This window comes from Cetorhinus maximus, chromosome 14 (genome assembly GCF_964194155.1).
Source record: "Cetorhinus maximus chromosome 14, sCetMax3.hap1.1, whole genome shotgun sequence".
Lineage (NCBI taxonomy): Eukaryota > Metazoa > Chordata > Chondrichthyes > Lamniformes > Cetorhinidae > Cetorhinus > Cetorhinus maximus.
Window position 1 is genome coordinate 58,520,527 of NC_135892.1, and position 25,399 is coordinate 58,545,925.

Below are 25,399 nucleotides of genomic sequence, written 5' to 3' on the forward strand. Positions count from 1 at the left end.
ATGTGTCTACCAGGTTTCCTGAAGCAATACCTTTGAGAAATATTACTACAAAGAAAATTGCGGAATAGTTGACTAAGTTTTTTTTACAAGATATGGTTTACTTAAAGAAATACAATCAGATCAGGGTTCAAATTTCATGTCACAGCTGTTTAAGCAAGTAATGAACAATTTGGGGATAAAACAATTTAAGTCAACAGCTTTATCACCCTGACTCACAAGGAGCTTTGGAAAGTTGGCATCAAACTTTAAAAACTATGAGGGCAGCGTATAGTCAAGATTATCCACAGGGATTGGGTTGGAGAATTTCATATCTGTTATTTCCTATTAGGGATGATCCTAGTGCATCGATTGATTTTAGTCCTTTTGAACTAGTTTACAGTCATGAGGTGAGAAGACAACTGAAATTGATCCATGAGAAATTGGTAGGTCAAAATTCAGACACTACTCTCCTGGATTATGTATCAAATTTCAGAAAGGGATTGGATAGAGTATGTGAGTTGGCTAGGAAGCATTTAAAGATATCACAGCAAGTGACAAAACTGAAGGCAGGCAGGAAAGCTACAGCTCGTAGTTTTGTTGCTGGGGAGAAAGTGCTAGTTTTGTTACCAGCACTGAGTAACTCGTTAAAGGCAAGGTTTAGTGGATCTTACAGGATTGAGAAGAAATTGAGTGAAATAAATTATTTAATAAATGCTCCAGAGAGAAGAAGCAGGGGGTGTGTCATGTAAATATGCTTTAAAAGTACTTTGACAGGGAAAAGGATCAAAATGAGGTATTAGTGGTGGTAGATAATGAGAAAGAAATAGAAATGCAGGATTCTGAAATTGATTTTCCTCTAATTAAATTGAATAGAGGGGGTACTTGAAAATTTAAATGTAATATTGAGTTACCTTCCAGGCAAGTGTCAAAGTGATTTGGGGAAGCAATTGCAGTCACACAATTTATGACCATAAGCTGGGAAGGACAAATTTAGCTATACATAATGTATCTGTAGAAGTTTCATCTTCGATAAGGCAACATCCTTATAGTTTAAATCCGGCAAAGTTATCACAAGTACAGAAAGAAATTGTGCTGTGTATATTGAAGACTTGACAGTTTTCAGTCAGACGTGGGAGGAGCATTCAAAACACCTGGAAGAATTACTTACTCGATTACAAGGAGCTAATTTAGTGGTGAACTTGGCTAAAAGTGAATTTGCAAAAGCACAAGTTATGTATTTAGGCCATCCCATTGGACATGGTAAGGTGGCTCCGAGAGATGTGAAAGTTAAGGCTATCGTGGATTTCCCAGTGCCTTCAACAAAATGAGAAATTTTGAGATTTCTGAGCATGACTGAGTTTTATCGGAAATTCATACCAAATTTTAGTGGTGTGGTTGCTCCATTGACTGAATTATTAAAAAAGAACAAGAAGTTTCAACAGACGCAGGAGTGTCAGAAGGTATTAGACAGTTTGAAAACTGTATTAACAATGGCCCCAGTTTTGGCAGTACTCCATTACGCCAAGGAATTTAAGTTGGCCATTGACACAAGCAATATAGGCATTGGGGCCGTGCGGTTAGAAGATGATGGACACTGGAATTAAAAAACCGATAGGGTAATTTTCACGGAGCTTGAAGGTACAACAGAGAAGATACTCAACAATCGAAAAGGAGACTTTGGGGGGTTGGTGTTAGCATTGCAGAATTTTGTAATTTACGTTGCAAACAATTCATTAAAGGATTGTGTTCTGTATAAACAATTGTTTCTAAAGTCTCTGGACAAATTTCAAGACAAGAGTGCAAGGCTATTCAGATGGAGTTTATTACTGCAACCATTTAATCTACAAATTATACATGTGGCTGGATGAGAAAATCTGATTGCAGATGCATTGTCAAGGGTTTGGAGCTTAATGGGAAAGTTGGACATTTAAAACATGGACACTGGACTAGAATGATGTCTGTTGATACCAAGGATTTATATATATATTATATTAATGCATGCATCTGGTAATGTAGTAGTATAATAAGTTTAGGAGGTAATGTAAGGTGGGTTCAAAAAATGAAGCTGTCTTTTTAAATTATGACAGTTCATTTTTTAATAAGGAGGGGATGTCAGGAAGATATAATAATTTTCATAATGTTATTGGAATTTATTGTAGAGTAACAGTGGGGTCTGTGTCTATGAATGAGAGAGGGTGTGGGTGTGGGACTTAATTGAATTAAAAGCAGCTGGTCTGAAGATTTTAATGTATCAGAAGATAAGCTAGGTTTGAAATGTTAAGTAGGTAAACATGGGTGAAGTTCTAGAATGTGAGGTGTAAATGGAACATTTGCATTTTTAAATAAACCAGACTAACTTGAATTCAAAAGAGGGGGTGAAATGTTTCACCTAGCCAGGAGAAGTTAAGAAAGTGTTTATTTTTTCCAAAGATTACTGGTAAAATTGGCAATATGATAGATTTTTATTGTTAGAGAGGTAAGTCCAAAGACATAGTGAAAAAATAGGAATTTGCATTCAAAGGGGAAATCTGTATAAAGGAGATGAAGTGTTGTGTAGGAAAGAAGGCATTTTAAGATCTAACACAAGTGTGAAAAGCCTCCAGCATCTAAGCCTAAAGCTACTGTCTACAAGGAACCGAAGCTGAGAAAAAATCATTTTGAATTTGACTGTCCAGACTATGCGCGTTGCCTGGGTCTGTTTAAATCTGTGTTTTACCGTTGCCTTATCGGAGGTGTAACTGGGAGTTAGATCAATTGAGGAAACTATGAGTTATCATAGTCGTAATTTGTAAACCTACGTATGTGCTTAAAATCAATTTTTTTATTTAATAAAGGTTTAATTTAGTTTTGTAAGAAACTTAAGACCCAGTGGTTTTATTACTACTGAATTCAAGGCATGCATCTCAATATATATATACCAATTCCAAAACAGTTGTGGCAGTTATTTCAAATTTCCCTTTGGGATTTGAGCAGCTCAGCATTTAACATCGGCTGTGCACATCGGCTGTGCTGTAACACTTCTTTCCCTTACTATTCCTCATCTCCATCCAAATCAATTCTACATCCTGTTTTCCTGAACCAGGTCATCTCTAACTATTGCACCAATTCCATCCTTGATTAACAGTGCTACCCCTCCACCTTTACCTAGCTTCTTATTCTTCTTGAATGTCATACGCCCCCTCAATATTCAGGACCCAATCCTTCTCATTCTGCAGCCATGTGTCCATAATGGCTATCAGATCATATATATTTACTTCAATGTGCACTATCCATTCATTTACTTTGTTATTTCTGAATGCACCTAGTATTCATAAGAGCCATTAGTTTTCTCTTTTTGTTATCTTTGTAACATCTAGTCTTGGCTGTTGGTGTATTCTTAGATTTTTTTCTCTGCTCCTTCCTGCCATTCTCAGACTGTCATTTTCCATATTACTATTTTGCTCTCCTGTCTTTATTCTACTCCTTGATTTGCTACATCTACCCAAGACTAAGCCCTCACCACCAACCACCCACCACACCCCCCTCCATTTAGTTTAAAGCCCCCTCTACTTCCCTAGTTATGCAGCTCTCGCCCTAATGGTGCAGCCCTCACCGTTCCCACTACTGATGCCAGTGCCTCACAAACTGGAACCCACTTCTCCCACACCAGTCTTTGAGCATTCACCTCTCTAATCTCATTTGCCCTATGCCAATTTGCACGTGGCTCAGGCAATAATCCAGAGATTACTACCTTTGAGGTTCTGCTTTTTGGTACCTATCCCCTCATACTGACTATGCAGAACCTCTTTCCTAGTCCTGCCTATGTCGTTGATACCTACATGGAGCACAATAATTGGATCCTCCCCCTCCCACTTCAAGTTCCCCTCCAGCCCTGAGCAGATGTCCCAAACCCTGGCACGGGCAGGCCACACAGTGCTCTGGACTCTCGCTCTTTGCTTCAGAGAACAGTGTCAATCCCCCTCACTATATTGTCCCCTACTACCACTACATTCCTGTTTTCTCCCCCCCTCACCTCCCCACTTGACCGGCTTCCTGTACCATGGTGCCATGGCCAGCCTGCTCATTCAAATCGCAGACCTCACTTCCGTCCACACAAATTGAGAGTACCTCAAACCTGTTTGATAACTGCAAAATCTGAGGTTCCTCTACTACTGTCTGCTCAGTCCCTTTAGCTGTCTCACTCACGGTCACATCCTCTTGTCCCTCACCGTTGACCAAAACAGACTCTATTCTAAGGGATGTGGCCGTCTTCTGGAACAAAGCGTCCAGGTATTTCTCCCCTGCCCTTATGTCGCACTGCGTCTGCAGTTCGGCTTCTAAATCAATAATCCTAATTCAGAATTCCTCTAGCTGCTTACACATTCTACAAATGTGTTTGACGTGGATCGCCTAGGCATCTAAAAGTTCCCCAATTCCACAGCTGCAACATAACAACTGTCCTGCCATTGTTACTTACATTATTTAGTTAACTTAATTTAGTTACCTTCTTAACTAACTTAGAATAATTTCTACATATGCTACACCTCTTTCCCCCATGCACCGAATTCCTATGTGAACCTAATTCGCTACTCACTCGGCCTCCATCTCACTCAGGCATAGTCTCCCGTCTCTTCGCAAGCCCCTTACTGATGGCAGGAGAGACAGTTGCAGGATGAGGTTTGGATGGGTTAGAGAGGAGGGCAGGGGAGGGGGGAAGATTGGCAGCAAGGGCACAGGGTGGCTCTCAGCAAGCAACCCCTGCTTCACGATGCCGGGTCCCCGGCTTTGAACCAGGTTTGCTTGTCATGCTCCCCGCATGTCAAATACCCTGCCCAGAAGCCGTAAAGTGGAGAAGGCCATTCTCGAGCCTGTCACGGCTTAATCGGAGTGGAGGCAAGAAGGTGGCAAGACCCCCATCTGCCACCCTCCTGCCTGATTAAATGCCCTTCCCACCAAACTTTCCACTGCAGAGGGCATTAAATTTTACTGATCATCCCTTTTGTCATTTAGTCACTCTTGCCCTCCACCCTACCACAGGCTTTGCCTTCTGTTTTCCTCTTCCACCCCTTTCCCTGCCTCTGCACTTATTTAAAAACTGTTACAAGTCTAACTTTTTCCCATTCTGATGAAAGGTCATGAATCTGAAACATTAACTTTACGTCTCTCTCCACAAATGCTGCTTGACCTGCTGCGTTTTTTCAGAATTTTTACTTTCCATTTTGGGTTTCCAGCATCTGCAGTATTTTGCTTTAGGAATTAAATGCCACCTTGACTCTATTAACTATATGCAACGCTCTTCAAGGACAGGAGAAATAACATATATATGTTATGCTATCTCTATCAAGGGGCTTGCTTACCATTTCCTGGCCAACATTCTGATCCTGGCTTGAGAATGAGTTTTCTCTAACAAGGCCATGAGTCTTTTTGGCCTTTTGTCTCCATGTATACATAGGAAGAGGAAGGGCTGCCCTGAATGCCTCACCATTCAGTGATTCACCAGTGCATCTTAATCATCTCAGTCCCAAGATATCTCTGTTGGAGTTCCTCAGGGCAATGTCCCAGCCTAATTATCTTCATTTGCTTCAGCCATGACCTTCTTTCCATCATAAGGTCAAAAATGGGGATGTATGCAGATGATTGTAGTGTTCAATTTCATTTGCAACTCCTTAGGTGACGAAGCAGTCCATATTTGCATGCAAGGCCTGGACAACATTCAGGCTTTGTCTGATAAGTGACAAGCAACACTTGTGCCACACAAGTGCCAGGCAATGACCATCTCCAACAACAGAGAATCTAACCATTTCTCCTTAACACTCAATGGCATTACCGTCACTGAATCCCCCACCATCAACACCCTGAGGACTACATTGATTAGAAATTCAACTGGGCAAGTCACATAAATACTGTGACTACACAAGCAGGTCAAAGAAAGGGAATTATATGGGAAACATAGAAAAATAAGAACAAAGGAGCAGGAGTTGGCCATTCAGCCCATCAAGCCTGCTCCATCATTCAACATGACCATGGCTGATTATCCACTTCAATGCCTTTGTCCCACACTATATAACCTGCTCACTGACGCTCAGTTTGGATTCTGCCAGGGTGACTTAGCTTCTGACCTCATTATAGTCTTGATCCAAACATGCACAGAAGAGCTGAACCCAGGCGTAAGGTGAGAGTTACTGCCTTTGACATGAAGGCAGCATTTGACTGAGTTTGGCATCAAAGAGCCCTAACAAAACTGGAGTCAATGGGAATTAGGGGAAAACTCTCCACTGGTTGGAGTCATACCTAGCACAAAGGAAGATGCTTGTGGTTATTGGAGATCAATTATCTCAGTTCCAGGACATCACTGCAGGAGTTCCCCTCAGAGTAGTGTCCTAGGCCCAACCATCTTCAGCTGCTTCAACAATGACCTTCCTTCCATCATAAAGTCAGAAGTCGGGATGTTCACTGATGATTGCACAATGTTCAGCACTGTTTGCGACTCCTCAGATACTGAAGCAGTCCATTTCCAAATACAGCGAGATCTGGACAATATCCAGGCTTGGGCTGGCAAGTGACAAGTAACATTCACGCTATACAAGTGCCAGGCAATGACCAGCTCCAACAAGAGAATCTAACGATTGCCCCTTGACATTCAATGGCATTACCATCACTGAATCCCCCACTATCAACATCCTGAGGGGTTACCATTGACCAGAAACTGAACTGGACTAGCCACATAAATACTGTGGCTACCGCAGCAGGTCAGAGTCTAGGAATCTTGCAGCAAGTAACTCACCTCTTGACTGCCCAAAGCCTGTCCACCAGCTAAAAGGCACAAGTCAGGAGTGTGATGGAATACTCTCCATTTGTCTGGATGAGTGCAGCTTCAACAACACTCAAAGAGCTTGATACCATTCAGGACAAAACAGCCTGCTTGATTGGCACCCCATCTACAAACATTCACTCCCTCCACCACCAACAAACAGTAGCAGCAGTGTGTACCATCTACAAGATGCACTGCAGAAACTCACCAAGGCTCCTTAGGAAGCACCTTCCAAACCCATCACTGCTACCAACTAGAAGGACAAGGGCTGATGATGCATGGGAACACCACCAGCTGGAAGTTCTCCTCAAAGCCGCTCACCATCCTGACTTGGAAATATATCACCATTCCTTCACAGTCGCTGGGTCAAAATTCTGGACCTCCTTTCCTAATAGCATTATCGGTGTAGCTACACCACAGGGACTGCAGCGGTTCAAGAAGGCAGCGCACCACCACCTTCTCAAGGGCAATTGGGGATGGGAAATAAATGCTGGCCTAGCCAGTGATGCTCACATCCTGTAAATGAATAAAAAAACTATCCTCATATCCTTTTACGTCATTGACAGATTTCTAAGTGCCAATCTCTGCTTAAAACATACTCAATGACTGAACTTCCACAGACCTCTGGGGTAGAGAATTCCAAAGATCCACAACCCTCTGAGTAAAAAAAAAATCCTCATCTCAGACTTAATTGGCTTCCCCCTTATTTTGAAACTGTGTTCCTTGGTTCTAGAGTCCACAACCAGGACATCTTATCTGCAACTACCCTATCTATCCCTTTAAGTACGTTTTAGGTTTCAATGAGATCACCTTTAATTTTTTGAAACTCTAGAGAATACAGGCCCAGTTTCCCCAATCTCTCTTCGTAGGACAGCCCTGCGATCCTGGGGACGAGTCTGGTGAACCTTCGTTGCACTCCCTGTAAGGCAATAATATCCTTCCTAAGGTAAGGGGACCAAAACTGCACATAGTATTCCAGGTGCTATACAATTGAAGCAAGACTTCACTACTCCTGTACTCAAACCTTCATGCAATAAAGGCTAACATACCATTTGCCTTCCTAGTTGCCTGCTGCACCTGCACATTAGCCTTCAGCGACTTATTGACGAGGACACCTAGGTCCTTTTGTGCACCTACACTTTCTAAGCTCTTACCATTTAAGAAAAACTCTGCATCTGTTCCTCCTACCAAAGTGGATAACCTCATTTTTCCACATTATATTCCATCTGCCATGTTCTTGCCCACTCACTAAGCCTGTTCACATCCTCTTGAAGTCACTTTTCATCTTCCTCACTACACACATTCTAGCTTTGTATCATCCACGAACTTGGAAACATTACATTTGGTCCCCACATCCAAATCATTGATATCTATTATGAACAGCTGGGGCCAGAGTACTGACCCATGTGGTGTCCCACTAGTCACAGCCTGCCAACGCGAGAATGACCCATTTATTCCTACTATTTTCTGTCCGTTAATCAATCCTTAATCCATGCCAGTACATTATCTCCTATCCCATGTGTTTTAATTTTGTTAACCAACTTCCTGTGGGGGACTTTATCAAAAGCCTTCTGAAAATCCAAGTATACTACATCCACCAATTCCCCTTTATCAATTCTGTTAGTAACATCCTCAAAATAAGTCTAACAAGTTCCTCAAACATGATTTCTCATTCATAAACCCATGTTGAAATGTCCAATCAGATCATTATTATCCACGTGTCCATTTATCACAATCTTTATAATAGATTCTAGCATTTTCCCTACTGCTGATGTAAGGCTATCAGGTCTGTAGTTCCCTGTTTTCTCTCTCCCTCCCTTCTTAAATAGTGGAGTGATACTTGCTACCTTCCAATCTGCAGGAACCACTCCAGAATCTATAGAAATTTGGATGATGATAACCAATGCATCCACTATCTCCATAGCTACCTCTTTGAACACTCTGGGATGTAGGTCATGAGGTCCCGGGGACTTAATGACCGTCAGTCCCATTAATTTCTCCAATACAACCTTCTTATGAATACAAATTTCCTTCAATTCTTCATTCTCCCTAATCCCTTGGATCTCGAATTCTGGGAGATTTTTTGTATCCTCCTCAGTGAAGACAGGCACAAAGTAATCATTTAGCTTCTCTGCCATTTCTTTATTCCCCATTATAAATTCTCCCCACTCTGCCTGTAATGGACCCACATTTGTCTTAACCAAATGTTTCCTTTTTACTTACCTATAGAAGCTTTTACAGTCCGTTTTTTAACTAGTTTACATTCATATTCTATTCCCCCTTTCTTTGTCAGTTTCTTGGTCCTCCTTTGCTGTATTCTAAAATCCTCCCAATCCTCATTTCTGGCAACTTTATAGGCTTTTTCTTTTAATTTTATACAATCCTTAACCTCCTTTGTTAGCCACGGTTGACTGACTTTTCTTTTTGGGTTTTTCTGCCTTGAAGGAATGTAAACTATGTAATAATTTTTTAAAGACTGTCCATTGCAAATGTACGGTCATACCTTTTAATGTATTTTCAAATCCATCTCAGCCAATTTGCCCCTCATACCTTCATAGTTTCCTTTGTTCAAATTAACACACAGGCTTCAGATTGAACTACCTCACTTTCAAACATAATTAAAATTCTACCATGTAATGGTCACTCATCCCTAAAGGTAGCACATAAAGACATCAAGGCAGTATTTGACCAAGGGTGGCATTAAGGAGCCCTAGCAAAACTAGAGTCAATGGGAATCAGGGGGAAAACTCTCCACTGGTTGGAGTCATACCTAGCACAAAGGGAGATGGTTCTAGTCGTTGGAGGTCAATCATCTCAGTTCCAGGACATCACTGCACGAGTTCCTCAGGGTAGTGTCCTAGGTCCAACCATCTTCAGCTGTTTCACCAATTACCTTCCTTCTGTTATAAGGTCAGAAGTAGGGATGTTCGCTGATAATTACACAATGTTCCACACCATTCATGACTCCTCAGATACTGAAGCAGTCCATGTCCAAATGCAGCAAGACCTGGACAATATCCAGGCCTGCGCTGACAAGCGGCAAGTAACATTTGTGCCACACAAGTGCCAGGCAATGACCATCTCCAACAAGAGAGAGCCATCGCCCCTGGCATTCAATGGTATTACCATCACTGAAACCCCCACTAACAACATCCCGAGGGTTACCACTGACCAGCAACTGAACTGGAATACTCTCCACTTGCGTGGATGAGTGCAGCTCCAACAACACTCAAGAAGCTTGACACCATCCAGGACAAAGCAGCCCGCTTGATTGACATCCCATCCACAAACATTCACCCTCTCCACCACCAAACACACAATGGCAGCAATGTGCACCATTTATAAGATACACTGTAGGAATTCGCCAAGGCTCCTTAGGCAACACCTTCCAAACTCACGACCACTAGCATCTAGAAAGACAAGGCCAGCAGACAGATGGGAACACCACCACCTGTAAGGTCCCCTCCAAGCCACACATCATCTTGACTTGTAAATATACTGCCATTTCTCCACTGTTGCTGGGTCGAAATCCTGGAACTCCCTCCCTAATAACACTGTGGGTGGACCTACACCACATGGGCTACAGCAGTTCAAGAAGGCAGGTGACCACCACCTTCTCAATGGCAATTAGGGAGGGGCAATAAATGTTGACTAGCCACTGACACCCATGAGTGAATAAAAAAACTCCCCTGAGGAACCATCGCCCTGACCAGTATCCAAAATGGAAAAGCAAGATGGGCTCCCGCATTACCTGCCTGGATCTCTTCGACTGCCTGTCGGTCATCACTCACTCTCTGCCTGCATACTCTTAACCTGCAGCGTGGTCCCCTCCTTAAGCATGCTATCCACATAGTTCTCTGCCTCACAGATACGCAGCAGTGACTCTAGCCACCACCAAAGTTCTGACACCCTGAGCTCAAGCTTCTGCAGCCAGTGACACTTCCAGCAGGTGTGTTCACCTAGGACACATGGTGTGTTCACCTAGGACACATGGTGTGTTCACCTAGGACACATGGTGTGTTCACCTAGGACACATGGTGTGTTCACCTAGGACACATGGTGTGTTCACCTAGGACACATGGTGTGTTCACCTAGGACACATGGTGTGTCCATGGCTTTCCACACAGAGCAGGGTGCCATTCCTCTCAGCCAAGCTGACCTGCCATACCATGACTTTAAAAGCTATTTATTACAATTATAATAAGTAGAATAGCTTATCAGTTATTCACCAATCAGCTTCTTCCCCTGTAGCAAAGTTAAAGCCAGCTACTGGAGGCTGAGGAAAGGTAGAAAAAGAAAGGAGCACTTCCTTCCCCTCTTCACCAAGCTCCCTCACTCACCAAACTCCAACTTGAGCAGCCCAAAGCAGCACTCCAGTGCAGTAGTTTCTCACCTCCTAAATCCCCAGAGCCTGTCACCTGCAAGGCACCAATCAGGAGTGTGATGTAATACTCCCTACTTGTCTGGAAGAGGGCAGCTCCAACAATACTCAAGCAGCTCGATACCGTCCAAGACAAAGCGATCTGCTTGATTGGCACCCCATGCAGAACATTCAACATTCACTCCCTCCACCACAGTCACACAGTGGCAGCAGTATATACCATCAACAAGATGCAGTGCAGCAATTCACCAAGGTTCCTTCAATAGCAACAGATACATGGGAACACTACCACCTGCAAGTTCCCCTCCAAGCCACACAACATCCTGACTTGGAACTACATTTCTATTCCTTCCCACCACTGGATCAAAATTCTGGAGCTTCCTTCCCCGCACCAGAAGTCCACATCCCATGTTAAAGCGAACCAATGTTAAATGGGACAACGTTAAACAAGGACTTACTGTAGTAGGTAAGAAAAAGCAACTTTGATTACTGAGTGTTTATTGCAGTATTTCCATGTGTTTGATTCAGCCTCCTCAATTGACATTGTGTCCTCACCTTACTTTTGCTAACAAGTTTCAGGAAGTTTAGGAATTCTGTAGATGCATTGTTAAATTTGAAAGTGAGTTGATAAGTCACTCGAGTTAAATGCAGGGGGTGGAATTGGCTTTCTGATGTGCATGCATATTTGTTGGTCTTAAACCTACACCCAAACCCATGTACACCTCTAGTTTAAAATTCCCCAAAGTGTATGAAAGAGAACAGGTGCAGCATTGATTGGAAGTTGAATAAAGGACGGAGAAGAGAGAGCAGTGACCAATAGATTTTTTTTTTAAACTAGAGGAATCTAGAGAGGGCCATTCTATAAAAATAATTGAATTATGATCTTTACTCTTCTTAATATGGGTTGGAAGCTAGTAAATAACAGAAAATCACCACTCACTAACACAAGTTAACGGTGAAATCAGGTTCTATGGGTACTGTTACGAACGTGTAATATTATAGATTTTTAAGGACAATTGTTTGAAAAGCACGTGTTTGCAAAAAAAAACTTTTAAAAAGCCTTTGTTCAAAGGTGTGTGTGGACGGACAACTTGGCACCTTTCTGTAATAAAAACTCAGCAAGTCTGGCAGCATCTGTGGAGAGAGAAACAGAGTTAATGTTTGGAGTCCGTAGGATTTTTGTTAGGAACTAGAGATAGTTTAAGCAAGTTGTCTGTTGTATGTGTGTGTGTGAAGAATAAGGTATATCTTTAAGTTGAAGTTTAATTTGTATTTCTGTATTGGTGTGTTAAGGGGGGAACTTGAGTGTTAGTTTCACTTTAAAAATACCTGCATTTTAATAAGGTTTTACAACTCTTGAAGGGGAGTTTAAACAAACACAAGGTGGAAAAACTGTGCTGTTGCACAGGATCCAGAGAGATGGACTCAGAGACAGATTAAAACAGAAAAGTAGTTTCAGTTAAATTGAAAGCAGGTGTCAGGAGAAGCTGGACACAGGAGAAAAAATTGCAGAAAGCAGGTTCCAAAGAATGAAAAGAAAGTCCCAAAACCAGGGAGTGTAACAGAAGAAAGGTCCCAAGAAGACAATGAAGTCAAGGGAGAAGAACAGAAACCTGAACAGGATCCTGTTCAGTGGAGGTGAATGGAAGAAGCAGAGAGGAAGGCTCCAAGCTTAAAGGGAGAAAGCTGCAGGACGCAGACTTAAAGCAAAATAGGCTTGCAGAAAGCCAGAAGATTTGAAGAGACAGCCAAAGGTTGGTGACTCCTTACTATGGGTACGTGAAGCAGTGTTCTTTTGGCATGGCTGAGTATCTGAAAGAGGTTCATGGAAGGCGAAACTTGAATGCATATGGCTATCCAGGGGAGAGGAACATCGGAAGGAGAGTTTGAAACCCTGGAGGTGGACCCTTGTGAAAGGCATTCAGGAGAAAGCGTCGTTTGGGAAAAGATTCCAAAGCGGGTTCTTAGGGTGGAGATTGGAAACCCTGGTGTGAAAGACGGAGTTCAGTGAGACCAGTTGGCTCACAGTGTGACAAGTGTCTGGGGGAAGTTATGAGAGATCCATTGCATCTGTTTGGGGTGGCATCTGTCACTTGGCTGTACAGTGTGGTGTGTCTGACCACAGGTCGCCTATTGGTCTACATGGACTGTGTACTTACTGTGAACATGAGAGTATAGGATAGCTTTTGTAACTTGTGTTATCCTTATGAATCTGTATATATCTGTAAAGGTATTGTTGTGGATGAAGGACTATTTTAAGATATTTCATGTTTCCTTGTTTAATGTTTTATTCTTTTGTTAAAAGTTCATCAACTGACTCTTGTGCCTCTGTTCAGTAGCCGCGCCCTACATTTCTAAACAAAAAAAAAGTTAGGATCTATCAAGCTGGGCTCCACCCTGGGATCTGGCCTGTCTAGTAGTAACATCAGCTGGGATCATAACACTCCTCTTCAAAGCTAAAGAGAGAGGGGAATTTCCACTTCTCTTTAGCTCTGAAGAGTCATATGGACTTGAAACGTTAACTCTGTATCTCTCTCCACAGATGCTGCCAGACCTGCTGAGTATTTCCAGCATTTTCTGTTTTTATTTCAGATTTCCAGTATCTGCTGTATTTTACTTTTTCCTGGCACCTTTCTGTGTTGGTTCCAAAATCTTATCAAACTGCTTACCTCAAGAAGGATCACAAAAGACATCATTCAATGAGTATTACACAAGTGTAAATGAGATCCTTCTGCTTGCTGGTCTTCTTTCAGAACAAAGACAATTGATAAGGGCTTTAATGAAAAAAAGAACCCCAGGTGGAAGAAAAGCTATTTGAATGGCCAATACCTACTATTTGTCAGTTTTGGAGCAGCCATCTTTGAGTTTCATGCTATAAGAAAAAGCTGGAGGCTGCCTCAAGAGAGAACCGTCTTAAACATTATGAGAGACGCACCTTGAAACAGAAACTGCTTCTCAACAAGGAGAGACTGAAAAAGATTTCCAGAAACAGTGATCGGACTGCAGTATTAAATCAGGCTACCAAAAGCCAGCATCTGCAGTAATGTAAAAGTAAAAACAAGAGCCTTCACTCACTCGCAAAGCCTGTTCTGCTTTTTGAGCCCACCTGCAAAGAAACTCCAACTATTTAATTACAGAAACCACCGCAGCTGCTAAACCAAACCTCAAGTTTCAACCCCTTTACTTCAAAAAGAAGGATTTTGAGTAACAGGCCGGCAATGATATCTCACAAACTGATTTGAAATTTAATTTTTTAAAGTATTTTTTTCCTTTATCTGCATTTTAATCTTGTATTTGTATTTTAGTTAATGACTTTATCACTTTTACCCAAGTAACTTTGATCAGTAGTTTTTGTAATAAACTAACCTTTATCTTACTCAAGACTAATGCTTGTCTGCAGGGTTATTTTTGAATTGAATTACTCATAAAAGGGGACTGCACATATACACACAAATTCTTAGCTCATGGACCACTTTAAGGAAATGTCTTTTACATGGTTATGACAGTACCTTGGGGAGTTTCGCATTCATGAAGGGAGACAAGGAGTCCGGGGCAGAGAAGCTTAAACATTCTGAGAAAAGGTAATTGACTGGAAACATTAAATCTGTTTCTCTCTCCACAGATGCTGCCTGACCTGCTGACTGCTTCCAAAATTTTCTGTTTTTATATGATTTCCAGAATCCACAATATTTTGCTTTTGTATTACTTATTATCTTAAACGGTCCTTGTTCCTGCACCCACTGTCCCAGAAACTAAAAAAAGATACTTGGCTTTTTTGGCCTCTTGCATTGCTGATCTTCTTCTGTTCTGAATTATCCTGATAGAAAAGCTGCATCAGCTGATGCTGAAGTATTTGCATCCATCTGCAGCCAAAAAATTAGCCAGCATTATGGGAGTTTTCACCAATTCAATTCACTCCATTTAATATCAAGAAACCCAGAGGCTGCCAAATAACATCCTGGCTGAAGCAGTTATAGTACATCTATAACATTGGTGCCCACTCAACCATGTAGAAAATTGCCCCGCAATTCTCCGCAAACTGCAAGGAAAATGCAATCTGGCCCATTACCTCCACATCAATTTACACTCAATCAGCAATGTAATGGAAGGTGTCATCAACAGTACTATTAAGTGGCATTTACTCAGCAATAACCTGCTCACTGATGCTCAGTTTAAATTCTGCAGGACCTCAGTTCCAGATCTCATTACAGTCTTGGCCCAAACATGGTCAAAAGAGCAGAATTCCAGAGGTAGAGTGATTGCAGTTGACACCAAGGCAGCATTTGGCTGAATATGCCACCAAGGAGCCCTAATAAAATTGAAGCCAATGGGAATTGGAAAACTCTTCACTGGTTGGAATCACACCTATGCAAAGGCAGATGGTTGTGGTTGTTGCAGGTCAATCATCTCATCCCCAAGGCATGATCACAGGAGGACCTCAGGGCAATATCCTATTTTACAGAACCAGAGTATGGTTCCAATTTGCAGGCAGAGTTTGGCAGGGCTGGGGTGGTGGAGGATGTTAATCCAGCCAAATAGTGGAAACTGGGTGGGTAGAGAATTCAAATGCCATGTTACTTACATGCACTGGATCTACCAGGAGTCTTTCATCTTCAATGTTGACCTGCTTCCTCAAACACTTGGTAAGGACACCTTAATGTCATTGGCACCCAAATGTAATTTTAATTCAGGCCTGAGCTGGAAACTTTCTATTGTATCCCTCCACACAACATGAACATCGCTGGCAAGCCCAGCTTTTCTTGTTCATCCCAAATTTCCCTTCAGAAGGTGGTAGTGATCCTCCTTCTCAATGTTGCAGTCCATGGATGTCGGTAGTCCCACAGTGCTGTTAGGTCAAAATCCTGGAACTTTCTACCAAATAACAATGAAACAAGATATATTACAAATTGGGAATGGTGGTAGCGTTCAATGGCTGCTGCCCTTGTTCTTCTAGGTGGTAGAAGTCATGGGTTTGGAAGGTACTACCAAAGGAGCCTATCCAGTTGCTACAGTGCATCTTGCAGATGGTACACACTGCATCTACAGAGCACCTGTGTCAAAAGCACCATAGTGAAAACCCAAGATCTTGAAAGTTTGATGTAGCTTGAGTGGGCACAGATGGTTCAATGAAAGCTTTTGTAATTGATCCGTTTAAATAATAGCTAGGCAATGACAGGGTTAAATCAGTCTCCATAGACATCTCTGTGTTCTGGGAATCCCTTATTATATTTTCTTTACACAGGAATTTGTGGAGGTTTTACGTATTGCATTGACAGTACCTGGGCAGACCAGGAGTGTTTACGGGGAGATCAAGCCTCTACCCGTAGTGTAATGGCAATGCTGTTTCACTTTGGTACTACTATCACAGACATTAGCATGTGTCAGATCTTACCTACACTGAATAAAATATAACCACTGTCACCAAAAGGGTTATCACTTTGAATCATTTCAGAGTTTGGGAAAAGAGGGTAAAGGGTTAATTGACTCCCTGAACACCGAATTCTGACACAAAACATCACCCAGTAATGAGCTTTGAGTAAGACAATGGATAAGAAGCGAAAGCACTTTTGAGTAGAGTTCCAACTGCTGTGGCCCCTTTTGCCATCGTCCTTTCCATGGCCCAGATGCATTTCATTGCTACTAATAAGAGCACTATGGTGTAGATCGGTACAGTATTATAAGGCTAAGATATTTATCATCCTATTTAATGAGGAAGACACATTGTCATCCAGAGTCTGCATGGCCCTCATGGACTCATTTGACTGAATATGTAGTGTATCACATCACTGGCTATTCTATCCATGGAAGAGCATATCATCACAATGCCCTATGACATCAATCCACTCATGATTGAGGCAGATACCTCGATTCTCTCTGCAATCTTGGTCAGTACACTTAGAAGGTTCATCAGTGCTGCTGCTCAACTTGCTTATACTCTTCCTGATTTGTGAACTCTGTCACCAGGTCTCACCAAAACACAAGTGTCTGAGCTGGTGCATAGTATGCATGAGTCCTGTGACAGTACACCCTCAGAAGGACCCAGCTCCTCCAAGGAGTCATAGTCAGTGACCTCCAATGACTGCTGCGGCATGCATGAAGGCCCCACCTGAGATAAACGATATGAATTACAATTGGCAAGGTAAGAATTATTATTATGAAGTTGATCATATTTCACTCACTGTTGAAAACAAGGCTCTGATTCTGAGGTAGCAATGATGGTGAAACCGTAGATGTTCACCATCATTGTTCCTCTGTAACCGATAACTTGCGGAGTCCAAACATGTATAGTTAAATCAGAAGTTTCTATCAGTGATTCTGCACTTCCCCATAGAGTGCACTGTTGAAGGGTCCCTTAAGATTGCAATCAAATAGAAATCACTGAACTGATGAGAATTTTCCCTTTTACACTATTAGTCTCATTGGAAAATCCTTGAAAGTTACACCTTGTTAAATGAAGTGTAGCTGGTTTTTAAAGTGTACTGAGCTCAGAATTATTAATGGACAACCTCACTTACCCTGAAAAACTAATTGTCCAGTTATAGACTGTCAAATTCCTCCATTATGATAAAAAAAATGCACAATTTTAAAATAATTCTTAAAAGTTTATGACATTTCAGTTTCTACCTTAATCCTACCTGTATATCGCAATCATTTATTTTATTCTCTATAAAATTCTAATTAAAAGTGAAAAATTAGTGCATTTACTTCCCAATTTGCTGTCCACGTGAATATTTAAATTAGATTACTGCTTACCCTGCTTGATGTCATGACTGTTGCTGGATGCCTGGAGATCCCCCTCAATATGGCGCCAGATTCAAACTGATTTTGGGAAAGGGGAAATCCGTACCACAGAGATCACTAAGTCTTCGTGGCTAGCTTTCTACAAGGTCAGGGATGAGACCAATCACTTCACTACTGACCATGACATCTAGGCCATCAGTGGTGTATGACATGTGGCCTGCTAATATTTAATTATGTCACCGGGTAGCTGGAAGTTCCCATCTCCCCATCTCCAACAGCGAAGAACAGCAAAACTACACTGATCTCTAGCGCCTCCTCTCCTACATTTGCGAGCTGAGAGCTCTGTGGAGGCCTACTTCCAATTCTCCCCCTCTCCCTTGTGTTCTGTGGTCTCTTCTCCTGTAAGGAGGGAAGGAACAAACCTATAAGGTGACTATCATGGCGCCCAACAGATGCAGTCCATTTGATGAGGGTGGCTACCAGGTTGAGACATGAAACTGCATAAGGATAATGGTGAGTGGGTGTGATGGGGTTATAGAAAGGGGATTTGAGGAAGTATACATCAATAGAAGGGCGGGTGCACATGCAAGGTAAGTGGGTGCGAAAAATGCCATAATGGAGTAGGCTTGACAGGGCACAGTGAGGAAATGGGGTGATGCACACCGCAGGATGTAAATGAATGTTCAACTGTACTCACTTTTCCTGACTTGGTTAGGTCATTAAAACACTTCCTGCACTGAATCCAAGAACCTGGTTCTACCCTCCTGCTGTTGACTTCCTCAGCCTCTTCCAGCAATATCTTTTTCGTGTCAGCAGTGGGTTTTTCTCCCTTGCTGGGGAAGAATATCTCGCTCCAGCAACTCACTGACCCATCAGCGCATCAAGTAAGGCCTTTGCCCTTCTGGAATCTATTATCATATCTTGTCTTCTCTCGTTTCAACTCAGTTTAGCTCTTTAATTGCAGAAGTTGAGACTGCGTTATGTAGGTTCTCATCACGCCATTGCCATGCATTGGGCCCCAAACCAAGAAGTAAATTGCTAATCATCTGGCTGAGTTAAAAAGCCACTGATAGAAAGTGCAGTTCAACGTGTCTTTCAGGTTTGTCATCTTACATTGGACCAACTCCCCACCGCATCTCCAAGATATCATAGCCTTTAAACTTATTAAACTTCCTATGCTGTACTGCATCAAGTGCCTTTTTCAAAATCTATTTATACAATATTGACTGCACTTCCTTCATCAATACACTCCAATTACTTCCCCAAATAACTATTAAATTAATCAAACATGACATGCCTTTTATAAATCTATGCTGGCTTTCTTTAATTAACTCATCTTTCCAAGTTGGCATTGATTACATTCAACACTACAGTCTATAGCTACCTGCTTTATCCCTTCCTCTCTTTTTAGACAGAGCTGTTATGTTGTTAATGCTCTGGCAATTCACATATCCTAGAACATTTAGAAAGGTTGTGAACAGGGCCTCTGATATTTTCTCTGACTTTCCTGAGCATTCAAGCATGAATACCACCCATTTTGAATTCCGCTAATGTTGTGTACCACTTTCTTAGTTGTCCGAACTAATACTTCAATCTCCTTCATTTGTGCCTTTAAATTCCCACAGTCTTCTATGAAAATTGAGGCAAAGCACTGATTCAGCAGGTTGAATTTTCCACCATGAGTTGGGGCCCAAATGTTGAGCTACAAGGGAATCCAGAGGTCACCTATGTCATCAGAGCACCAGCCACCACAACCTTCTGGGAGGCAGTCTAACTGGCCACCTCTATGTTCACTATTCTCTTAAGGGCAACAGGCAGGTACTGGATTTTGGAGGCCCAATCAGAGACAATGACAAGCCAGGAACCCCACCACGACAAGTTGACACTGCTGAGATAGACTGGTGACAAGGGTGCCCTCAGTTTCCTGCATTGAAGTCATCAAATAAAGAGGCCCAAAGCCAGTAGGGCCATCAACGCAGGACTGACACGGTTTCAGTCATGCAGCCCCATCATTGGGCCATGCAGCCTCTGGCTCTGATGGCCACTCAATCTGTCACCAGGAGACCACCTCGACTGAGTTGGTGGCCTCTACTCAGTGTGGGGGGGCAGGTGTTGCTCCAGTGATAGGAAAATACCAGCACCATTGCAAAATGTCCCATGGAGCGGGTAACTGAACTGGTTCCCAGCCTGTCCAGAGAAATTCCCCCAGAGTGGGAATGCTTTGGGAAGCCATCCCACACAGCTCCCTGCTATATCCCAGCTCCCCACTCCCTCCCACCACCAACCACTCCACCCCAAACCCCCATTTCCCTGCTCCAGCAACTTTCCCCCACCCGGCCTCCAATCTCTGCGTATTCCTTCCCGACATCATTTCCCAGCTCCTCAAATCCCTCCAACTCAGTACCTCTATTTCTTCCATCTTCCATGAAGTTTCTAATTGGTCCTACCTTTTCTTTAGCAATTCTGTTATCATAGAATCACAGAATGGTTATAGCACAGAAGGAGGCCATTCAGCCTACCATGTCTGCACTGACTCTCTGAAGGAGTAATTTCCCTCGTTCCACTGCCCCGCCTTCTCCCTATTGCCATGCACATTCTTCCCTTTCAGATAATAATCCAGCTCCCTCTTGAACCTCCCCCCACCACACCCTCAAGCAGTGCATTCCAGATCCCAACCATTTGCTGCATGGAAGTTTTTCCTCGGGTCACCATTTCTTCTTTTGCTTATTACCTTAAATCTGTGCCCTCATGTTCTCAATCCTTCCAACAATGGGAACCGTTTTTCCCTTTCTACTCTGTCCAGACCCCACATGATTTTGAATACCTCAATCAAATTTTCTCCAAGGAAAAGAGTCCCAACCTCTCCAACCTAAAAAACTGAAGTTCTTGAGCCCTGGACATTTACATAAATCTTTTCTGCACCCTTTCTAATGCCTTCACATCTTTCCTAAAGTGTGGAGCCCAGAACTGGACACCATGCTCCAACTGAGGTTGAACTAGCGTTCTATACAAGTTTAACATAACCTCCTTACTTTTGTACTCTATGGCCCTTTTAATTGCAATTTAATTTATTACAGTTCACACATATGCAAATATGGTGCACAAGAATCCCATTTTAACAAGCTTTTCTACCTTTAAACCTGAGGCTTTCACCACTCAATTTGATTGAGTTCAGTAGTCAACACGCCTAAGAACTGGTGTTACTTGGATGCCATCCATTGTTAGCATTGTATGGTTGAGGAAGGAATGGAAGATAAAGGCTAAATAAAACAAGCACCATGACAAGCGCAAATGGATATTTCGAATAGTTTGAAGGAAATAAGGATTTAAAAGCCAGTCACATTGCAGAATAGCATTTCTGAATCTCAGGTTTCTAGAATTCTCAAAACAAAGTAAAGGACTTGAAGGGTTGGGGGAGAAGATAAAAATTGGAATTGAAATTGGAATTAGAAGTATGAAAAAAAGATGGCTGATGTTGATGCAACGCTGTTTAGTTGGTTTAATCACAAAATAACTCAGAAAATCCTATTTTGCAGATGTCTGCTGAAAGCTAAAGCTAATAAGTTTGCCAAATAACTTAGCATAGAAAGCATGGAGAGGCTGATGCAGAAAGCCTTCCCTCTATAAAATCTCATCTGCTGCTGAAACTTTCCACTATGTCTTTGTTACCACTAGACTTTGACTATTGCAGCACACTCCTGGTTAGACCCTCTGTAGACTTGAGGTCATCTAAAATTCTGCTGCTCATGCAGTAAGTCTCAAGTTCATTCACCCATCCACCCATGTGCTCACTGTTCTACACTTCAATGTGAAAATTCTCATCCAAGCTTTCAATTCCCTCCATGGCCTCATCCTTCCCTATCTCTACAACCACCAAACACCTCCCCTCCACCCACTCACATGATATATCTGCACTCCTCGAATTCTGGACTCCTGACCATCCCTGATTTTAATCGCTCCAGCTATGCCTTCAACTGCTAAGGCCCTAAACTCTAGAATTTCCTCTCTTAAACCTCTCCAACTCTCTTTCCTACTTTAAAACACTCTTTTAAACCTACTTCTTTGACCAAGCTTTTGGTAAATGGACCTAATACCTCTTAATGCCGATTGGTTTCATTTTCTTAATGCTCCTTGTGAAGCAACTTGGGACATTTAACTATGTCCAGGGTGCTATATAAATACAAGTTATTGTTGTAAGACTCAGACAAAGATGTAAATGCAAATATGCCCGAGTTGGAAATTCTGAAGTTAGGAAAGTAACTATCCTCTTCTGGACTTGATGAAATTAAACACTTGATTTTTATGTCAAGTAAGGTAAAGTGGAGAGGTTGACAACTTCTGATTTCCACCAAAAAGAATTCACAGAATTTCTTGAAGCATAAATCTATCTCACAAGATGTGAATTATTTTCCTTTAATTTTTTAAGATGCTATACTATATTCACCTTCGTCATTAAGATGTTATGCATAACTTTGACAAATAAAGTTTGATATGCATCAAATTGACTTTTGATACTTCCTAGTTTATTGATATTCAGTTTTACTGCAATTTGTAAGGTTGTCCAAGCGATTTCAATTTAGCGGATCTACAAAATGCTTGATTTTAAGCAATTTTAATCAGGTTTCATATGTAACAAGTCAAACAATTAGTTATTATTCTATTTACGGGGGTCTGAAATTATCATATGTTTGCAAAGTATCAAATTTAGGAATTTATTATCTACTTGCTTTTAGGATGGACTGTGCCTATTAACACAATGCTTTGGGTCTATTAATTCATCACAAGGTTAATAACTTTACAATCATTGCTGTTAAGAGTGTCCCAGCCAAAATAATGTCATAATCTTTACTAATAATTAAATTACTTGAGAAGAAAACATTGCAATTGGAATATGGACTGTTTTTTACTGACCTATTTTCAATCTTTTAAAAGAATGTCTGCTGCATACTTTGACTTAATTGCTATAGTCAAGAAAACCTGTTATAAATATTGAAAATATGAAGATCATTTTCTCACTGAACTGAGTATCATCCTAAGACAATTGCAGAATGCTGCTGGTGCTATGGTGACAGATTACAGCTATTCTTTTCAACTGGCTGCAAAAAAAAACCTTTTTAACTCCCCATGCTAAATATGGTATAAGCTGATACACAAAACAATAAATGGCATTCCAAACAGAGAAAAGATAATAGTTTTGCAAATAGAAGCACAGCTAAGATTATGTTGCTGCATTACAGTTGTGATTTGATATAATGAAACTATGACAACTCTGTTTACCAATAATATTTCCTAACCACTTCATTATTTTTTTCTTTAAAATGCAAACTCAAAGCAGTCATCGCACATGTTAGAAGGAAAATTACATATTGTAATTTAATAGTGTAGAGTTTCTAATTGTTGAAAGAAAGCGCTAAGGTTAATTTTGTACACTATGACAGTCTTTGAGAAATTTCAAGTAGAGGTGCCATACTAACCAAGGAGGATGCTTTTAGAGCAGTATCAACAACCAAGTACTATAATTAAACATACTGGAAGGCAATTTTTTTTAAAAAAATTGTTATTTTAAAAATTTGGAGCTTTTGCTTGGAAGATTATCATTTCTGAAGGTAGAAATCAAATAGCTGTAAAATGGAGATCACAATATGTGCACAGCTTTACAGTATACCCTTTCTGATCCGCCACATTTGTCAATTTCAGGCCAATTTTTAAAGACAAAAACCAAATCAATTTATTTTATACATCACTTTATCAAGGGAGCTGCCAGTGATAACAGCATTTTAATAATGAAATTACAGCAATATAAAAAATGAACTTAAACTAGACTTTCACGGAGCTAATAATAAATATATAACTGCCAAAAATTAGAAACAGAATGCCAATGTTCAAAAACAATTGAAAATTATTTCAAGTGACATGCATTGTAATATACACCATCGAGGCCGCTTTTTGTTCCACTTTCTGTGTATAAAAGAATAAAACGAATCCCAGCATCCATAGAGATACATGGTTTTTAGCGTGCTGCACCGGACCTGATCGCTGTGGTTGAATACTTCTTTTTCAATTTAGCAGTAGAAATACCAGCGGTACAAATAGAGTGAAATAGATTCGGCCAGGCCAAAACCATTTATTGCTGTCAAAAATGGTACAGTGCCTCTCTCCGAAATCGTTTAACTTAGCTTTTGTTTCTATGGACGTTGCGTATTAGAGCAATTTTGTTCACCTCCCCGTCAGTGTTAGGAGAGGTATTGTCTACTAGGAGATTATTTTCACCTCTTTCCAGCACCAACGAAAACATATCAAAACAGACTGCGATTTTAAACTACAAGTTGCAATGAACCCAACTGTCGAGTAGAGCAGTACCAGAAATTTGCATTAAATTAATGTGAAATGGAAACACACCTGGAAACATACACCTGAATTCCATTTCAAATAATCAATTTACAAATTGCTCAAATATGAAATTCGAACATAAGTAAAAGACCTGTACTTAAAAGCTGAAATTACAGGTACAAGTATCCTTGATTATAACAAAAATGAATGATGTATGGGTCGCATCTTTAACATTCCGCTGTTTGATGTATAAATTATCGTGAAACTTGATGCTTAAAATTAATGTTATAATATTACAAAGGCAAACTATAGATATGAATAATGATGCTCTATGTATATTGTACAAAAATAAATATTGCAATAATCATTCAATCTCTACATTATAAATCATATTTTAAACAGAAGATGAATCGGGGACTACTATTTTGTGAAGTATCACATTTCATTCTGCATAGTGTACACTACCTGATAATATCATCGTTGTGGCCAAGGAAAAATTTCTGTGTATGTTCCCTGGTGTTGTATACAATTCCCACTCCAGCAACAAAGTAGACCACCTCCTTGGCAACCGTGTAGTATAGGTTATTCCGGCACTGGTGACCTCGGTAACCATAAACCCACTCTAACCGCAGCTGGCATTTCGGTGCAGTTCTATCAGCCATTTCCTTTCCTTCCTAATATTTCTCTGCCGTCCTTCTCGCCACCCCAGGAAGACTGCTCCAAATAACGTTTACAAGAACAACAACAAATCTTTATTTGATTTTTTTTTTAAAAATACACCCGTTCACCTAAAAGTACCTCTACAGAGCGGCAATAATAACTCCCAATGATGTCAGCTGAATGCAGCAGCAAACACTGAAGGACGGGGATGAGTTCGTTTAGAAGCGCTGCGCGCGCTCGTTACCAAGAAGGAAGAATCGCTTGGTAACAGCGACAGAGCGGCCGTTGGCGTCCGCGTGGGGGGGGGAGGGGCACGTAAGCCACGCGCAATGTGCGTGCTGGAGCGTTAGCCCGTGCGCGCTTTGCAGATGGTTTAAGCTAACCGTGCCTCAAAAATATTTCCTTTCTTTCGCCGATCATAAAAGAGAATTTTGAAAATATCATTTTTAAAACTCAACACAGGGATCAGAATATGGGTACGCCACAAGGGATAGGTTCACGAGTTCTGACATTTACTG

General features: G+C 41.3%; 1 protein-coding gene across 1 annotated transcript in view; it reads right to left on the minus strand.

The window, feature by feature from the left end:
* LOC144689682 (echinoderm microtubule-associated protein-like 6) overlaps window positions 1-24,883 on the minus strand; it is a 693,547-nt gene extending 668,664 nt beyond the window's left edge. Inside the window, exon 1 of the mRNA XM_078556972.1 lies at window positions 24,687-24,883. Coding sequence (XP_078413098.1) covers window positions 24,687-24,883 — 197 coding nt within the window. The remainder of the gene's footprint in view (window positions 1-24,686) is intronic.
* Window positions 24,884-25,399: the final 516 nt, after the last annotated feature.